The 19,395-nt window shown below is 36.2% G+C and overlaps 1 protein-coding gene across 1 annotated transcript; it reads right to left on the bottom strand.

Moving 5' to 3' along the window:
* Window positions 1-2,937: 2,937 nt before the first annotated feature.
* Window positions 2,938-19,055, bottom strand: LOC134845115 (myelin transcription factor 1-like). The gene is made up of 2 exons (XM_063861971.1): window positions 18,666-19,055; window positions 2,938-3,455 (listed from the first exon to the last, which is right to left on the bottom strand). Exons 1-2 carry the CDS (start codon window positions 18,795-18,797, stop codon window positions 3,228-3,230), a joined length of 360 nt encoding a protein of 119 aa, XP_063718041.1. The 5' UTR covers window positions 18,798-19,055; the 3' UTR covers window positions 2,938-3,227.
* Window positions 19,056-19,395: the final 340 nt, after the last annotated feature.

Raw genomic sequence — 19,395 nt, 5'->3', positions numbered from 1 at the left:
GGTTTTCTAACATAATGTAAACTCTGTCTGAAAACCTCCATACTGGTCCACAGGTGTTACAAAGTCTCTATAGGCACATGTCACGACTAGTAGAAGTAGTGGCCTTAAAATACAACGACTACACGTTTCAGGGTTAAACTTAGTTTCTGGAAAACAATTTTGGACAAAGGTAGAATTCCTTCCAGGTTTCTAAATAGTTCTCATCAGTAGGATGGTAGGAAGGCGCTGCTGCTATAGTTGTTATCGGTTTAAAAAATGTGCGTTTGCTGCTCTGCCCAATACCCCCCCCCCCCCCAAATGTGGTGAGGAGAAGGGAGGGGGAGGGAGTTGGAATTGTTTTGCAGTTTGAGAAGGCGTCGGTTTATAAATCGAGCTGGTCATACAGTCAGAACGTTTCGCAAAATTTGTGCATTGCTCATGTGATAAAAGCAGAACGTATTGCAAAAGTTTACACGACGCGAAACAAAACTAAAATGGAAAAAACTAATTGGCTAAATCTAATACAATTTTAGATTTGACAAAACAGTGGAATATCATATTTTTCTAAGCCAAAAAATATAGGTCAGTTTTTAAGCCCAGAAGAGAAATTCAAAGAAAGGTTGCAGTTGCACAAAATCCAAAAATAGCTCAAGTACATCTAAATTTAGGTCGAGCTCCGTCGAATTTCAAAAAGAGATCCAGCACCGTCGCGAGAAAAATCAAGCGAAGTCGAATTATAGATCGAGTGCATCCAAATTATCGGTTGAGCACATTGGAAACATACGTCAAGCGCAAAATAATTAAAAACAAGCTAATTTTTGGCGGATTTAGAATATAGGTGAAGCACTGCTTTTGACTCCACTTTCGTTTCAACAAATAATTTCTTAAAATCAAAAAATTTCTTATTTTTTTTCAAAATCATTTAAAAAATTAAGATCTGCTCAAGAACTGTTCTCGTTCAAAGTGCTGCTTTCAGCAAGCTTCAATTGAGAACAAATTGTTGACCGCAACCCAAAAAGCTCAGGGAAACTGTTTGAAGAGGTCGAGGTCTAATAGTAAAAAGAGAGTATGTCTTTGAAGTCTTCCGCTGGTATAGTTTTTAATTTCAATAGTAGTTTTATTGCATTTCTTGCAAATTCGTTAGTAACTGACTTCAAAAAAAAATCAACAATTTTTTGAAAAATCTCTCACTACGTCAAAAACTCCCCTGGTTAAAATTCCACAGGTTAAAAACTCCACTGCTGCTGCGTACTCTTCTGGCTAGGGTGGAATAATAGGCTAGGGTGGAAATGAAACAACTGTCATTCAAAAATCAAAGGGCTGACTTAAACTCTTTGCCGCTCATTTTGAGTTTTGTTGGTACAAAAAATTTGGTAGTTTTTATTACCTTTGACTCACTCTAGTACCTACCCCCTCCCCCCTGTTGGAGTAATGGCGGATTACTATACTACAGATAATTTAATGGTTGATTTAGGCACCGTAGCATGGAATTTGAAAAAACCGAAATTTGTTAATAAATGAACTTGAAATAACCGAAATTTGTTAATAAATGAACCTGAAATAACCGGAATTTGTTAATAATTGAAAAAGTGTGTGCTTAAAAACTAGAAAAAAAATAGTGGGTTTTAGTGCAGGTAGCTCAAAACAGTCGGAGCCCATCTTTTAGCAAAAACAAACAAAAATAACAGTTTTATGTCACATTATTTTTTGGACATTGAAAAATATTTTTTTTTGCCATGTATTTGATGAAAAAAACTTCAAAAAATGGTTAAAGTAGCTGAAATATTGCTTAAAACTGTATTTAGTTATGAATAAAATGATTATTACGAGGCCAAACGGTATCTGAAACCAGTCGAAATCAGATTTGTCGTAGAGTCCGCAACATTAGTAAATTATTTTAAACTCCTTTGCTGTTTTGGATTCCAAAAAAAGCTACAAAACTGTACCGCTCGAAATTGCTCCAAGAACAGGCGAACTTGCCGAATCCTTAACCAGCTGTGGAATTCACAAACAATAACAAAATATAGGTAAAGTAAAATCCGCGACTAAGCGAAATCCACAAACTGTGAGCGTAATCCGCAAATTTCAGTTACTTACAAAAAGCGTTTTGAACTAAACCTTTTATTTACCAATCTCAATCAGTCACCAGCGAGTTCAATCTCAATAATTGCTAACGATCGAGCTACCACTTGTAATACCACACGTTCGATCTCAATTTCTGCCAACTCGCCACCAACTTCAATCTCAATTCCTGGCTCGATCTTACCCCCAACTTCGACTTCAATTTCTGGCACTTTACACCCAACTTCGATCTCAATCTCCGCCAGGTTCAATATCAATTCTTGTTATCTTTCACTTCGATCTCAATTTCTGTCTCCAATTCTATCTCAGTTCCACCTCACTTCGATTCCAATTCACTTCGATCCTAACTCCACCTAGCTTCGATCTCAATTCCACTTCTCACTCCAATCATCCCATCTTAAATACTGATGATTTGAAATCACTGGATCCTCTAAAAACCCAAATAACAAAATTATTTGGCGATTGTTTCCAAATTGATTTCAAAAAAATAGCTTGCTGGAAAACGTTCATTTGAGCTTTTAAATGTTCATACTATTAACTTTTATTAGAAAAGCTAGCTATATTCGCTTGTTAAGGAACCTGCGACAAAACAATTTTGCCGACAATATTTATTTGTATTTGGACAGGCATTTGTACTCGGAACCCCCGGAAAGTTTCAAGTGGAATCCACTTACATTTTACAACCTGTTTAAAACCTTGTCTCTGGAAACCAGGAACATGCAGACACAAAATTGTGCGCCTATCCAGTGCTTATTTTGGCCTCGTTTTGAAATAGCAAAAAATCAGTTTCTTGGCACCTTAAAAATGATTTCAAATTTTTGATCGACCTAATACTAAAATAAACTCACGCAGCACCTACATACGCCTTAACGCCTCAATTGCCACTGGTATGACTTATTTCTTTTACAATCATAGTCGAATTCAGTCTCAAGAAAAAGTTCGACAACTTTTCTGAAAAATTGCCGCCTCCTCACAAAATTCCACTGGGTAAAAAATTGCTTGGAATTGACAAAGCCGTTACTCAAAACTCAAAGGGCTGATTTAAGATCAGCAAGCGGCAACATCTTCACCGCTCGTTTTGGGTTTTGGCTGGTTAAAAAGTTACTCAATCATAATGAAAACAAAATAATGATTTTTTTTTCAAATTTAGTTCACTCTAGGCTTCCTCAAACTGATCTGTTGGCGGCTGTTCTTTGTGTTGCATCGTATTCGTTCTTTTCTTCTTCGTCTTCTTCTTCTTCTTCTTCTTGTTCTTCTTCTCTTTGCCCCTCCTGCTGCCGACTATGGTGCTGCTGCTGTGTGATGGCGTGTTCTCGGGCCACCAACACCACCTGTCCCTCACAGTCTCTGTCCACATGTACTACATCTGGCATGGAACACATCACTTCAAGCACCTGACACACACCAGATACAGTGAGTTAATTAAAAGGACACATGGCAAATTCATTTACAATTTCACAAACAGAGAGTTATCTCCACGAGTATCTGTTTTGATCAGCAGAGCAGATTTATGGATTTTTATTATGTTTCTTTTTCAAGCCTGCAGAAGTTTGTTTAAATTGTTTCAACTGTCATGTTGTTCCATCAGCGACCAAAATGCCAACCCAGTATTAATCTTCTTGAAGAATCTTGAAGACTTATCAAAGTAGGCAAAGAAACTTTTTACATTTCTTATGTGTTCTATAAGTCCTTAAACAATTAAAAAGTCAGGATAGCATCCTCAAAAACTTGTTTCATGGCTCTGCAGTTCACTGAGCAAGTTTGATTTTTTTTCGTGAAATCTTAGAAAAATTTTCAAGATTCTTCAAGATTTTTCGGAGATGGTTCAAGATGTTTAGAAATAATCAATCTGCAAGATTGTTGACACAAATTTGCCACGATTGCTGAGCTGGGAAGAAGAAATTTTGTCCTACGGTGTGTTCTGATTTCAAATAGAAACAGAAACATGAATTATTTTATTGCGTTCACAAAATGTGACGCCGCCGCCACCACAAAAGAAATATGTTTTTATTCCCTTGCAAAAGGAAGGGAAATGCTATTGGAATAATTCGTATAACGTTTTAAGCATTGAGAACTGAAACGACTATTCTCATTCAATGCGAATATTAACGATTCCTCTCGTAAAGTACGAGCATACGAAACACTCTTCTCGTAAAATACGAATGTACGCATAGAGAATACGAAGTTAAGAAGTAACTTCTCATTTGATACCAAAAGTGGCGTGATTTCCCCATTTGAGTATAAATAGAAGCTCAAAAATACGGTAATTCATTCCCAACAATTTCTCTTCTAACATCACAACCTCCCTCTCTAATATCCCAACAATTTCTCTTCTAACACCAACACCACTCTCTTCAACCACCCCAACCATTCTCTATAAAATATCTCCAATCTCACCCCTAAAATAAATATTGAGTCAAAAGGCAACTTTCTGTAAATTCAAACTAACTTCTTTTCTAATAAAATATTTCTCAGCGAATTTTAGATTTACTTTCTAAGATAGAAAGTAGAAAGGACCCTTTATTCTTAGCAAGCGTTTTTTTCCGACGTATATAGTTTTGCTAGTGTAATAAATTGGTGCGACCAGTGAGGCTCACCTTCTAAAATTTCGCTAAAATTGCTTAAGTCTCAAAAAGAGATAAAAAGCAAAAAATCCAATTCTCAAACAGGAGAATTCTTGATTTTTTTTTTTACAAATAAAGAGAAGTAATAAATTTCCAAATCGGAAATTTAAGTTTTCTAAACAAATTTATAAACTTTTCTATCTTTCTTTTTGAAGTTTTAAACTAAATATAAAATGGCTGATACCCCAATATCCCATCCCAACTTGTCTTTAATGACATTTTCGGGAAACGATCCGAACCAAAATGCTACAGCATTTTGGAATTCAGTTGAAATCAAAATTCTTTTCTCATTAGGTCAAAGACCTGCTGATAATGATGCACTACGCAGCTATGATAGCAGACAACGATCCCTATTCGGATCATTGTTAACTGATACATCTCTTGAATGGTTCAATGATAATGTAACCAATGCTAACACATGGTTTCAAATCAAAGATCTATTCCTAAACAGATTCACTGACGGACGAGATCAATTAAAACATAGAATTGATGCTGAAAATGCAGCTCGCCAAGATGGCGAATTAATAAAAAATTATTTCCACAGAATCAAATTTTCTGTAGATAGAGGATGGCCCGAAAGTATTGATGTAACCGTTCATGCTACTGAAGATGCTCAAAATGCTGAGAGAACTATACAAACCAGACAAAGAAGTCAAAATTATATTGATTTCTCAATTAAGGGACTAAGACCTCTAGCCCTTAAACAAAAAGCTCATGATAGAGCATCCAAATTCCAATTGGGATCAATTCACAAATCATGTAATCACTAAGGGTCTAACGTTCATTGGTGCTACTGATCCTGCTAATAAGTCAACAACGGATAAAATGACTTCATTAGAAACTCATATTAAAGAACTAACTAAATTGATCAAGAATCGAGAAGTTAGTGCAATCAATGATAAGAATTCATTTCACCAAAGTCACCCTGACATCAAGGGAAGACCTAACAGTACACGATTTTGCGAATATTGCAGAATGAATGGACATTTTATATCTAGATGTTCAAAATAGCAAGTTCAGGACGAAGTAAATAAGTTGCGCAAAGAGCTCACAACAAAAAATGAACGAAGAGTTTGATTTGAAACCGATTATAAACGAAATCGAAGACCGAATAACTTCCCTAACCAGAATAACACTAACCCAAGCAACCGGTTTTGGGATAACCAAAACAGAACTACTAACAATTCAAACCCTAGCCAAAATAATTATAGCGTTCGCCATAATTATAACTACAACGGAAACAATTTCCAAAAGGCTAATGCACAATCGTCTTTCAATACCAAAAGGCCCAAATTCTATGATGATAGGTATCCCAGAGAAAACAAATTCAGAGAAAATGAACAAGTTGCTAAACAGTTCTACGACCAAGAAAATAGGCAATTCAATAGTAACCTTAGAGGTCGACCATATAACACTGGAAGCTATAATAGCAATAACAGTCGAGACTCAACGGGATCTCAATCACCAATTTTTAGATCGAATCAAATACAGTCTGAAACTACCCACTGGGTTGAGGAAGAGGTCAATTACTGTGATGCGATCACTGATTTCTTTCCTTTAAACTATTGCGATGATAGTAATCCTAAATCAAGGATATATCTTAGCTTATATCATTTTGCCACCGGAGACAAAAATAATAATAGTGGACTTGAAATTGAATTCATGATTGATCCAGGATCAACTTGTATATCATAAACTACCCAATTTATCAGGAATTGGAAAAATTAGGTTAAAAAAATGACAATTTACCGATCCAAAATTAAAGCAAAGACTTATAATGGATCTAATATACGTATGTTTGGCCATACATCTATTCAATCTTGTTTCGACACTGATGGAAAGTATCCATCTAACCACAAAGTGTGGATAACTGAAGAAAAGACTGCTAATCTATTCTTAAAAGCTCTCTACTTTGATATCCCCGCAGTTGAGCTAAAATCAAAAGAAGGTGTAATATCCTACGGGTTGATGAACAACGATAAAGAATATCCTAACGTTTCAAAAATTGTCTCAATTAACTTGAAAGAACCCTGGTTCAGTCCAGCACGCTCTACATACTTATACAAACCTTTGGCTGAACCAAATTCATAGTTCGAAAAAGGGACTACATTCTTGCCTCATAAAAATACAACCAAAACCGAATTGGTTTTCATTAATACAGTTTGTACTCAAATTGAGCAAAGCCTACCTATCCTTATTGAGAATCAGAAAGATCATCCTGTCACACTAAACAAGTGTGTACTAGGCTATGCAGAAACTGATATTCAAGGACACGAGGATAAAATATTTGCTATCCACGATTGTGATGAGTTCACAACGAGAATTTTAAACGAAAGTTCGGAATTTGATAGCTGTTTCATGCTGAACACTGTTGTCAATACAACACAGGAAAGCAACACTCAATTATCCGGCCCCTGTCTACAATATGTGGACTTCAAAAAAAGGTCCATATTCGAATCGAATATGCCCATTGCCCATACAATCTCTGCAGATAGAGCAATGAAAAAAGGGTTTGCTGAATCAATTAGCAAAAGGTACCCTGAGCTACGACACTTTTGTAACCGAATACATGCTAACATTAACGATATTCTTATCTTCACTGATCCAAAATCTGGACAAATCATATATAACCTGATTACCAAACAGAAGAACTTTCAGAAACCCATTTACGACGCTATATTCAACACCTTGTCCGAAATGAAAGATCATGCTATAGCAAACAACATTCGATCTATCGCAATGCCCAAAATTGCTTGTGGCTTAGATAAAATGAATTCGGAAGAAGTTTCCAAAATCATTGTCGATGTATTCCAACATTCTGGAATTAGTATATTTGTCTATGTTTCAGGACAAGAAATCAAGGACAGGCCTGCCCTTGAAGTGTTTGATACAGAAAATGTATCAGAAATATTTTAACAAATTGGTTCAGATATAGTCAAAGTATGCAAAAATGAAAACGAAATAGCAACCGACTTTTCTAATGATGCAAAGAACCTTTGCAGGCCTCCCTTGAAAGAACAATTTAAAAAGTACCGAAACAAAGAACATAATGATCGGCTAATTGCCTTTCTTGTCAACGAAACGTTTACCCAATACTCCTCAATTGATAAGGACAATAGTAGCACTTTGGAAAAAATCGAAACTACTATTAAATTCTTATCTGACTTCAATTTCACACAAAGTGATATATCGGATGATGAATTTGCAGATCTAATTTAAATGCTGATAGAGGATCAAGTTGTTTATTCTCATCACAAATATGATATTGGAAAAACAAAACATAAATTCCATATACCACTCAAAAAGGACGCAATATTCAAAAAACAACGACCTAGTAAAATCCCAGTCCATCTAAGAGATAAATTGGACAAGTTAATGGATGAATTAATCCAAGCAGGCATAATCAGAGAACTAAAGGAAAAAGATGATATGAACTCATGGTTCGTAAATCCAGTCATCATTCTTCCAAAAAAAGACTACGTTAAGTTGGTCTTGGATGCTAGTTATCTAAAATCAATCACAGATACTAGCAATTGTAGTTGGCCATTAGAACCACTACAAGTTCTCATGACCAGAATAAACGGATCATACTTCACAAGTAGTGATCTCTCTTGCGCCTACCATCAAGTACCTCTAACAGATGAGGCACAGATTTCAACAAGCTTTATCGTAGATGGTAGACAATATACCTACCAAGTTGGTTTCTATGGCTTGAAACCACTTCCAAATTTCTTCAGTAAATTGATGAGATATGCCTTCGGACCTCTCATTAAAGAAAAAAAAAGCAATTACTTACATAGACGACACTCTGTTACAGAGTCAAAATAAAAATGAAAAGTTTGACACAATTCGAGAATATCATTCTCTTTTACGGAAGGCCAACCTAAAAGCTGCTCCTGACAAAACTTTCTTCTTCCTGAGAAAAGTTAAACTTCTAGGCCATGTTGTCTCTAAAGATGGTCTTTCCCCAATCGCTTCACGAATCGATCACATAAAAAAATTGAAATCCCCTGAATCAAAAAAAGAAGTTCTAGGAGTATTAGTTGTCATGGGATTCTACAGCACATACATCATCAATTTTCATGTGGACGCAAAATGTCTATATGAACTGGCAAACAGTAGTGATAAGTTTCACTGGCTACCATGCCATGAAGAAGTTTTTCAAAAACTGAAAGACAAATTCTGTCATGATATTTCAAATGCCATACCTAATGTAAACTACCCATTCCACATTCACGCCGACTCCTCAAATGTAGGAACCGGGTGTATACTCATCCAAGACTTTCCTGAAAGGAAAAGATTGTTTCTGCCAATTCTAGAATCTTTGACAAAGCTGAGCAGAAAATGTGTACTCAACATCGTGAACTATGTGGAACAATATCTGCTTTACAAACCTATGATTATTATTATTCTATTTTTATTACAATTCTACATTATAGGTTCACCCTTTCCTCTATATCTTTATTGCGACCACAGACCTATTCTCTTCTTATGGTCCAGAAAAGGACAACTTTCTCATAGATTTTTCAAATATCAAGTCGTATTGACAAAATTCAACAATTTGAAAATAATCTATACCCCAGGTTCAAACCTAGCCTTTCCTGACTTATTGAGCCGAAATGTGCCCATCGCTGATATCAAAAGATATCAACTAGAACACAAAACCATTCCAAATGATATAAAGTTCATCCTAGACAATGGAGAACAAATATGTTATTCAGCACTCCACAAAGATGATAACATATTTCAAAACGATTGCTATCCAGCCATTGCTCAAGTGCAAGGCGGAAAAAAGAAATTAATCAACATAAGTGACAGAGGAGACTTCAGAATTGAAGATGCTCCAGAATATTTTGAAGAATCTTGTAGTGCCATTCAGAATATAACAGATTTCTTCCAATTTGGCAAACAAATCGATCAAATCAAACGACTATCTATACCAGATATAAACGATCAAAACGTTTATGAAGAAATTCCAGATGAAGTATCTGCACTTGATGATCCTTTGGAAAATTCAGAATGACTTGACTTATATGAATGCAATGTTGAGAAAAACTTTCTCAACGACCTGGTTAAAGCAAAAAATGATTTTGCAACCAAAACAAGATCTTTGAAATTAATTGAACCTCTAAGTCTCCAGTCTGAAAAGAATAAATCTGAGTCTATTGAACTAATAGCAAAAATGACCGATTTTGCTAAAGAAGCATATTTAGATGTTGAAACAATTATGCACGAGCAGTGTAATGATAATGTAATCATAGACACCAAAAATTGCATAAAGCAAAACGAAAAGCCAGAAAGAAACAAAAAAAATCCTTATCGTGAAGAAAAAGGGTTAAAAGCCTATATCAGGCAGTTTGAATTATTATTCATTGAAGACGAACATGATCTTCTATGTATTAATGAATATAATGACGACTATACTAAGAGTCCAAAAATTTGCTTGCCCATCTCTCTGGTGCTAAACTGCTTTGAGTTAGCTCATAAGCATCCTCTTAGCGGTCATCACGGCGAAACAAAAACTTCGGAAATGATCAACAGATTTTTCTATTGGCCCGGACTCTATAAATGGGTCAACATGCTTCTTCATGATTGCCTAGAAAGACAGAAAAATAAACCTAAGCGAAAAGACCTGACTGAAGCTCCCTTACAACAATGGGGACAATTGGAAACAATCCCAATGAAAACGATCCACATTGATCATAAAGGTCCACTCAGACCATCAAGTCACGGCAATAACTTTTGCTGAGTTGTGATCTATGCCTTCTCTAGATATCTTCAAGTATATCCATGCACCCATGCAGACTCTAAGGAAACCATTAAGCTCTTAGAGAAATACATCACAACATTTGGTATTCCACAACAAATTATTCATGATAATGGAAGTGCATTCATGAGTAATGACTTTGCTCATTGGTCCTCTGAGTTGGGAATAACCCTGAGACCAAGAACTACATACTCGCCTTGGACTAACGGAAAAGTTGAAGTCCAGAATAAACATTTAACCCAGTACTTTCGACATTTCTTGAGTACCTCAGGCTCAAACTGGTCTGAATTACCAAATAAGTTTGCTTTTGCACATAACACCGCCATTAATTCAAACACAGGTTACACTCCATATGAGATTGTCTTTGGCATAAAGCCTCAGGTTCCCCTCAGCCTTAAATTAGGCCTCTACCGCGACCAAAACAAAAGATGTACCTCTGAATTTTGCGCTGGTCTCGAAAATCATGCTCATACCGAGCATAAGTCAAACAATGGGACCATAGATAGATTTCTAAAAATCAAATTTCTGCCGAAATACTGAAAAGGGAAAATGATTTTAAGTTGATTTATGGTAATACCTATACCCATTGCCGCCGCATCACTAATAAGGCCCACATGTTCCGAAATCAATTTAAATTAGGACATCCTATAAAAGAAGGCACTAAGGTGTTACTAGAAAATAGATCCAAACCACTATTGAAATCTCAAAAGCTTTTGAATTTGAGATCTGGACCTTACACCGTAATTGAAAAAATCACGGAAGTAACATACGGAATTCAAAATGATTTCACTAACGAAAAAAAAATTTTCAACGGCAATCATATTGTTGAATACTTTCCTAAAGAACAAAAAATGCCCAAACTACTACAAGAGTACTCTAGTGATTTATTTTCAAGTGATTTTTATGATCATATAACAAATCAACAAATCAACTCTTTCAATAAACCTAAACAGGTTGAAAATTTACAATACCAGTTTTGGCCAGTAGTCAACAGTGGTTATCAACAAACGACTGATCATACCCCTACAAATGAGGATCAAGATAAAACCATTGTCCATGAACACTCGTTGGATTCAGGCAGAGAAACCATGCATCTAAGAACTTAATTCGATGCGACTGCTATTGACCAAAATCCTCGACCTATTCGAAGTTCAACTACCTATCCTGTTGATAAAACGCCTAATCCTTCAACTAGTCAATCTAGTAGTTATGGCCACCGCCGCCTATCTAGCCGCAGTATAAGTCCTAATACTAGTCTCGTAAATGACTTTGGCCGCCGCCACCATAATATAACAACACAATATAATACTCCCCGTCCTCCTGATTTCCCTCGTTTATCTGAATCATCCGAAAGGTTTACTGATGGAAAAAATATCCCTCAAAGCTCTCAGGAAAGCTTCTATGAGAACACTCGATCCGCACCTGGATCACTTTCCGAATGCAAAAGACCTAAACGGACAAATCGTCCTACAAACTTCTATGGAACTACAATTCCATGTAGTATAATTGGCAAATTTAAAAAGAATTAATAACCGCTAACTATTTATTTGGCCAAACTCAATATTTTTTATTCTTTTTTTATTGGCCCTCTTTTCTTTTCTCTTTTATAAATATTTTGTTTGTAATAAAACCACAAAACACCAAAAATAAACATATAGATTTAAAAATAACTTTTATAAATGTTAGACTTTATATCCGTGTAGGATTTGATTAGTTTAACAGCCGCCACTTTTTCCAGAGAATTTTCAGCGGCCCTACTCAGGCTTCTCACTGCAAACTGCAGCGCTGAATAAGGCCGCCACCAAGCTTGATAGATTTCTTCTAACATGATATCCAGCTCTATGTTTTTCCTAAATTCTTCTTCTGTTTCTGTCTTTCTGAAGAACTCTTCTTGAAACTAAAACAAATTTATATAGAATTTCTATGGTGCCATGCCACTTGAATAAAAAAATTTTTTTATTATTTTTAAAATTGGGTGTATTGTAAAAAAAACTTACATCCTCTCCAAAAAATAAGGACAAAAAGTCCATTGTTTCTTTTGAAACCACAATGTCTCCACTCCATGGGCTCCATAGTTTCTTGGCAAGGAACTTACTTTGAATTGAGCCCAGCTCAAATAATTCCTCGGCATTCAGTACCGCATACTTAAAGACATAGCTCCGGTCCATAAAAATCATAAACTCCATAAGCGTTAAGTTTACCCCTTTCTCTACTAGCCATCGTAAATTGCCACCCTTCTCTCGACTTCCTTGTCCTCCAGCAAGGCTTCATGTTTAAAATTTAGCTCGTCCCGTAAGTTCAAAAACTTCTCCGGGAAGTCCACCAGATTATCTTCAGGATCAATAAAATTCATTTTGGACGAAGTAATTTGTTTTTTTTTTGAGAATTAAATAAAGATAGTTAAAACTGAACGGAAAGCAAGCAAATGATGTTGCTTTTAGTCCTCTTTTATGAAGAGATGTTTTTTCATTTTCCTCCTCCAATAGGGAAGGGGAATGCAATTGTTAAAAACTAACATCAGCATAAGCGAATAAAAATCATTTCACTGCTAGATCTCAACAAATCAAAACTAAGTGGAAAAACCACGACATTAAACCAAAGTGGAAAAAACCACAACATTACAAAACGAATGGTGAAGGAATTACGACTTAAAAAGAGTCACTTCCGAAAGACGCCGAATAACAACGGCCAATCAGAGCTTAGAATTGCAAAAAAGCAAAAACAGCTTTTAAAAACTAACTGATATACAGTTGTTTTCATTCTTGCTCAGTTCCACATCTTGCATTCAAAACCTTCTCTCTGCAAAAAACATAAATTTGCTGAATTCCTCAAACAAAAATAAAATTCTCACTCAGATTTCTCTCCAAAATGACAAATCCAAACAGTGAACTAGAGGAAGGTGAACTAATGGACCAAGATCCTGTTCTAACCACTCTCGAGGAAATGCTTAAAGTGAGTACTTTTAAAAATTCTTTTGATATCATTCACCACCAAAAACTAAATTTGCAAAAAATTTGTTTGGTTGCTCTTTTAACTCTAATAATACTTTTGAATCAAACCTCAGCATTTGATCCGAAAGAACAGTTATATGCATATACTGCAAATCATCTTCGGGTTGCTCATTATGATTGTCAACTAATGACTTCTAACAAAATGTTCTCTCTAAATAAAGTAGCACCTTGCAAAGTCCAACCAGAAAATATTAAAGTAACCCATGCTTATGTTACTCTATATCAAAAACATTATCGCACAAAAATAAATGCGAAAATGTGTCGAATGAAACACCAATCAATGCGCTGGTTCTGCGATTCTTTTGGTTCGAGTGGTATCGACGCTCGACAAGTTATGATCACTACTGATCTCCATTTATCTGCCAATCAATGTAAATCGGCCGCCGACAGAGGCTATCTTAACCTAGGCTATGCTAGTATTGGAAATATTCCTTTCAAATTTAATGTTAAAACAATAACTAAAGCCTATGCTGGCAAAGTTGACGGCAAACATCATAATGAATGTGATGGCGGTTCTGGGATTAAACTGGACTCTTTTGAAACTTACATGCAAAATGTAACTCTGACTGTTAACCTCAAAGATGGAACATTCAATAATTGGCAAAACATTCCTTTGCCCTGTCCAGTGTCTATAAATGGATGTGAAAAAACATCCTTAGACTCTTTTGCTTATACTTGGAAAGAACCCAAAAATTGTATTTTCACTGTTTCAAACAGATTCCCGGCTAAAATGATTCAAAACGAAGAATCATACTATACAATTAAAGGCAATTCTAGCCCGTCTATTCATTCTACCCAAAAGAGTGATTCTCAAAAATTCATGCAACAGGTGATGAAAAAACCGCAATCTCTTTGTGGTCATCCCAGAATAGTGTATCCAACTTCATATGATTCATTTTTTATTGCATACACTGAAGTTTTCAATATGGATACTGGAATCCAAGTTAAACCGACCCCAGAAACGGGAACTATTCATAATGCCGGCCAACCAAATTCTACTTTTCTCACAACAACTGATGATTTGCCGCCACTCAAACTTTCAACTCATCAAATTGACTACGAAGCTCATATAGGAACCAAATTGGACTATATTCTTTTTTATAGCTTCTACATGCTCAGAAAGGCCGAGTTAGCCCTTCTGCAAAATCAATGTGAACTAGAACGCTCCTCAATATTAAATACTTTAATGCTTTCACTTGAAAGCCCACGTTTGGCTGGCTATATTTTAACTCAGAACCGCTCTTTGTTCTTAGAGACCAATGGCAACGTTGCCTGGCTCTACCATTGTCCGAAATTTTATTCACCTTTGCAATTAATGGATGAATGCTATAATTGCATTCCCATTATGTATAAGGAAAATGTTAGTGCGTCGATCCAATTACGCGACAAACTTTACAATCGGCAGATCTACAAGACTGCTCCGACAAACATTCAAATCTCTTTCAACTAGATGTTGATGATGATAAGTCCTGGATTGAATTAACCCCTCAAGTTACAAGGGTTACAGGACCATATCTCTTTAAACCAAAAGAGATAATTCAAAAGATTAAGCATTCTTTAGCCTCTAGCCAAGGCGTTTCAATCTACACTTATGCTCAAATGCAAAAATTCTGGAATATGATTTCCGATAATTCAGAGATGAAAGGAATACTGCAAAAAGTATCCAGGTCCTTTCTAAATGCTAAAAAATTTCTTTTCACGGACTCATAGAGCCCACTAGGCTCTTCCCAAACAACATACTTGGGCTATCTCATCTCTCCAAATTTTTGGAAAAACGAATACACCCGTATATTAGGTAAAGTACAATACTATTTAGAAAAATGCGGAATAGTTTTCGCCTCTTTTCTATTTGTGAAATTCATACTAGATTGCCTAGTATTCATAATAAAGGCTATGCATATTCACAAAATCACCGGCCGCTCACTACACTTTGGCAAAGTATTGCTTGCCGCCTCATACAATATACTTTTCACTTCCATAGTGACCTCAATTTTCACTCAAGATGAGCAAACTGAAAAAATAGAACAAGAATGTGATCAAAAAATACAAGCCCCTCTTTTAGAGGAAATTGATAAAATAAACCAGGATCGCATGTATCCTAACATCCAATTATCAAATTTTGAGAGAAAAACTCAAAACTTGGATCATCCAACAAACCCAGTCTAATAAAAAAAAATTCTAATGTTCTAGGATATACCAACTGATTCAACTATGGACGCATCACTTGATGACGACTTGAGAGATTTTGAGGATCTTCTCTCACTCCTGCCATCAACTGATCCACTGGACTCGCAGCTTTGAGCACTCACTCAACAACCAACTGTTTCTACTACTACAACCCCCACTGCAAAGCCAACCTCAACACGATTCTTCGTTGAGCCACTAATTCAAACCAATTCAGCTGTCCCAATAACTACAGCATCAAAGCCACCACCCCTAAAAGTTTCACCACCTGATTTCAAAATACCCCTGGTTCCCTCAATTTCCAAATTTAAAAAACGGACCCAGATAGTGAGACCATATAAGATACTAACGGCAAATACGCCGGTATCACTTTCTCAATATCCAATGACCATTAGGCGACAGCCCTTACACCCCACTGAATTAAAAACTAAATTACATATTCAGTTAGAAAGTGAACGATATATTAATTCTAACAGCAATCCCGGCTTCGATATGGATCTGAATTATACTTTGAGTCCATTAATCAATCGTTTTAAATTAGAAGCCGATCACCCTATAAAAAAAATGTACTCCATATCTAATTCCCTTCTTGAATATCAAAAAATGTATGTCCCAGCAAAATATCTGACGGCAAAATTACAAACCCCCCAGTTAGATGACTATACTGAGCAAATTTAGCGCAGTCATATACATGAAACGCATCAAATCCGGGAGCTGAAAAAGCAAATCCACAATTTGAAAACAAAAAATCACCAACTTATAGCCCGGTTGGAAGGAAAATTGTACAAATTTATCCTTTCATTTAAACATTTATTCTTTCGCTTTATATAGCTATGTAGTACAGCTATTAGTTTTGCCTTTCTCAACAATTTTGACTTTTATGAAAAACAAAAAAAAAAACAAAAAATACCCCCTTTGTATGAACCAGTCCTCCCCTTATTACGCATATGAACATCCACTTCACATATTTCAGGACAAAAGGAGACTTCGGAAAAAGAATGTTCAATGATGATAATATTAAACTGACGTGCAAATTTTTGAGAAACAAATAATTTTGATGTATTTAAATTTATAGTTAAATCTATTGGTTGTGTAAACTCTATTTTGATTGATAAATGTAACTGATGTATTTATATTCATTCAAGCCTGACTCAAAGTATCAGTTGTTCAATAACATCTGCTACCTGTAATACCAACAAACTATTGAACCATTTTTATGAGATTGAAAGAAAAAGCTTCGATCGATCAACAATTACCCCACTATTCAAGTGAAAGTAAAAAAATGAAAGTTTTAGTTTTTTTCCTCTCCAAATAGGAGGATGGATATGTTCTGATTTCAAATAGAAACAGAAACATGAATTATTTTATTGCGTTCACAAAATGTGACGCCGCCGCCACCACAAAAGAAATATGTTTTTATTCCCTTGCAAAAGGAAGGGAAATGCTATTGGAATAATTCGTATAACGCTTTAAGCATTGAGAATTGAAACGACTATTCTCATTCAATGCGAATATTAACAATTCCTCTCGTAAAGTTCGAGCATACGAAACACTCTTCTCGTAAAATACGAATGTACGAATAGAGAATACGAAGTTAGGAAGTAACTTCTCATTTGATACCAAAAGTGGCGTGATTTCACCATTTGAGTATAAATAGAAGCTCAAAACTACGGGAATTCATTCCCAACAATTTCTCTTCTAACACCACAACATCCCTCTCTAATATCCCAACAATTTCTCTTCTAACACCAACACCACTCTCTTTAACCACCCCAACCATTCTCTATAAAATATCTCCAATCTCACCCCTAAAATAAATATTGAGTCAAAAGGCAACTTGCTGTAAATTCATACTAACTTCTTTTCTAATAAAATATTTCTCAGCGAATTTTAGATTTACTTTCTTAGATCGAAAGTAGAAAGGACCCTTTATTCCTAGCAAGCGTTTTGTCCGACGTATATAATTTTGCTAGCGTAATAGGTGTAATTGACAGCCCTACCAAGTACCATCTCAGAACGAGCGCGTGGGCGGTCGTGACTGAACCAGAGCTGAGCTTCTCCTGGTGATGCATAAGTGGCCACTGATCAGAAACATAATCAGCCATGTTACATTTCAGAAAATGGAAATGGGCTGAAATTAGAAAAGATAAAAAAAATAGAAATTAGAAAAAAATCGGGCTGAAATTAGAAAAAAAAATGTTTTTATTTTTAAATTATGTGTTGCTATCAGGGCGGATTCAAGGGGGGGGGGGGGAGACGGACGCTCCTTTCCCTCTCAGAGATTCAACCCCCATGCCGACCCAAAGGGTCCCCCCTTTGTACTATTTTGAATTATCCATTTTTGGCTGACAGACCCTAAAACTTTTCTAAGGGCGCCTTTTGCGCCAATATATACTAAATTTGAGGGCGGATTGCGCCGAAAAAACCTAATTTTTGGTCAACATTCTCTATAAAATGCCTATAAATGCCTTTTCTGGCCTGTTTTTTCAAAAACTTCCCTGCTGCCTAGAAATTGTTTGTCAAAATAGGGTCATTATAGTGATTTGGGAGAGCTCAGAAAATCAATTTGGTCTACCTAAAAAAAAGTTGACCAAATGTTCTAAATTTTTTCGAAAAACCACCCCCTCGAGAAAATCCTAGATCTGACTTAATTGCAATTGTGATCTGAGCAAACTGTTATCCTCATCAGGGGTGGATCTAGGATTTTCTCGAGGGGGGGCTGATTTTCAAAAAAACTTTGGAAAATTTTGACTACCTTTTTTTTAGATCGACCAAATTGATTTTCCGAGCTCTCCTAGAGCACTAAAAAGACGCTTTTTGGGCACTTTTTGGAAAATGTTGACGAAAAAAAAACACGTTTTTTTTTGCACGCACTCCCCCTCACAGTTAGTATGTATTGGCGCCAGAGGCGCCCTTAGAAAAATTTTAGGGTCGGTCGGCCAAAAATGGATTTCTTAAAAATTCCTTTGGGTCGGCAGGGGCATGCCCCTTCCCCCGTAATCCGCCCCTGATCCTCACCCGTTCTTCTGTGACAGGGGGGTCCAACAGTCTCTCCCCTGTTATTTCTCTGTACTCGGAGGCGAACTGGCTCAGGGCGACCCCTGCTCCCCCTGCCACCAACAACACCATGCGAATGTTACTCTTCTGCATGACCGGGGGGTCGAATAATGCTAAAAACTTCTAAGCCGCTTTGCCAGTGGGTTAATCCCAATTTTTCTTCCCCTGTCTCTAATTAATCGGTAGATGGACTCTGCGAAGAACTATTCGAGACCACACTTGATAGCAATTATGTAATATTGTGAAGGCTGTCTTCAAGTTAGCACAGTTTAAATGCAACAGGAACGAATTGAGAGTTGGAAGAACCTTCCTGAATTGTGAAATATGCAACCCAATATTCTGCTCTTTTAAAGAGCTATTGCGCGAATGAAGTTTGGCTATATACTACAGGAGTTACTTAAACTATACATTGGCTGGCAATGCTGGCCTGTTGTTGGAGCGTCCATACCATTGGGGGAAAAGGCACTGCATAGCAGCGCCAACTTGCTAGTTGACGTGGGCTTTAACTGAAACTCCATATATTTCCTAATTTTGGAAAAAAATAATCAAAATATTGCATTTTTTCGGCGCGCTCCCGCTCCCACCTCCTTCAAACTAACATATTTCAAGTTTTTTTAAACAAACTCTAAAATAAACAGTTGAATGGAAACGAAAAGCACTCCATGTCGGCTTAGAAAAAGATTTTGACAAC

Source organism: Symsagittifera roscoffensis, chromosome 4 (genome assembly GCF_963678635.1).
Source record: "Symsagittifera roscoffensis chromosome 4, txSymRosc1.1, whole genome shotgun sequence".
NCBI classification, from domain to species: domain Eukaryota; kingdom Metazoa; phylum Xenacoelomorpha; order Acoela; family Convolutidae; genus Symsagittifera; species Symsagittifera roscoffensis.
The sequence above is the reverse complement of the archived record's forward strand: the minus strand, read 5'-3'. Positions and strand labels throughout refer to the sequence as shown.

Bases quoted from the DNA above. Each gene is read 5' to 3' on its own strand.
- LOC134845115 (XM_063861971.1), bottom strand. From the start codon at position 18,797: ATGCAGAAGAGTAACATTCGCATGGTGTTGTTGGTGGCAGGGGGAGCA. The intron at 3,456-18,665 runs GTGAGGATCAGG...GGTGTGTGTCAG, and splicing joins CCCCTGTCACAGAAGAACGG to GTGCTTGAAGTGATGTGTTC.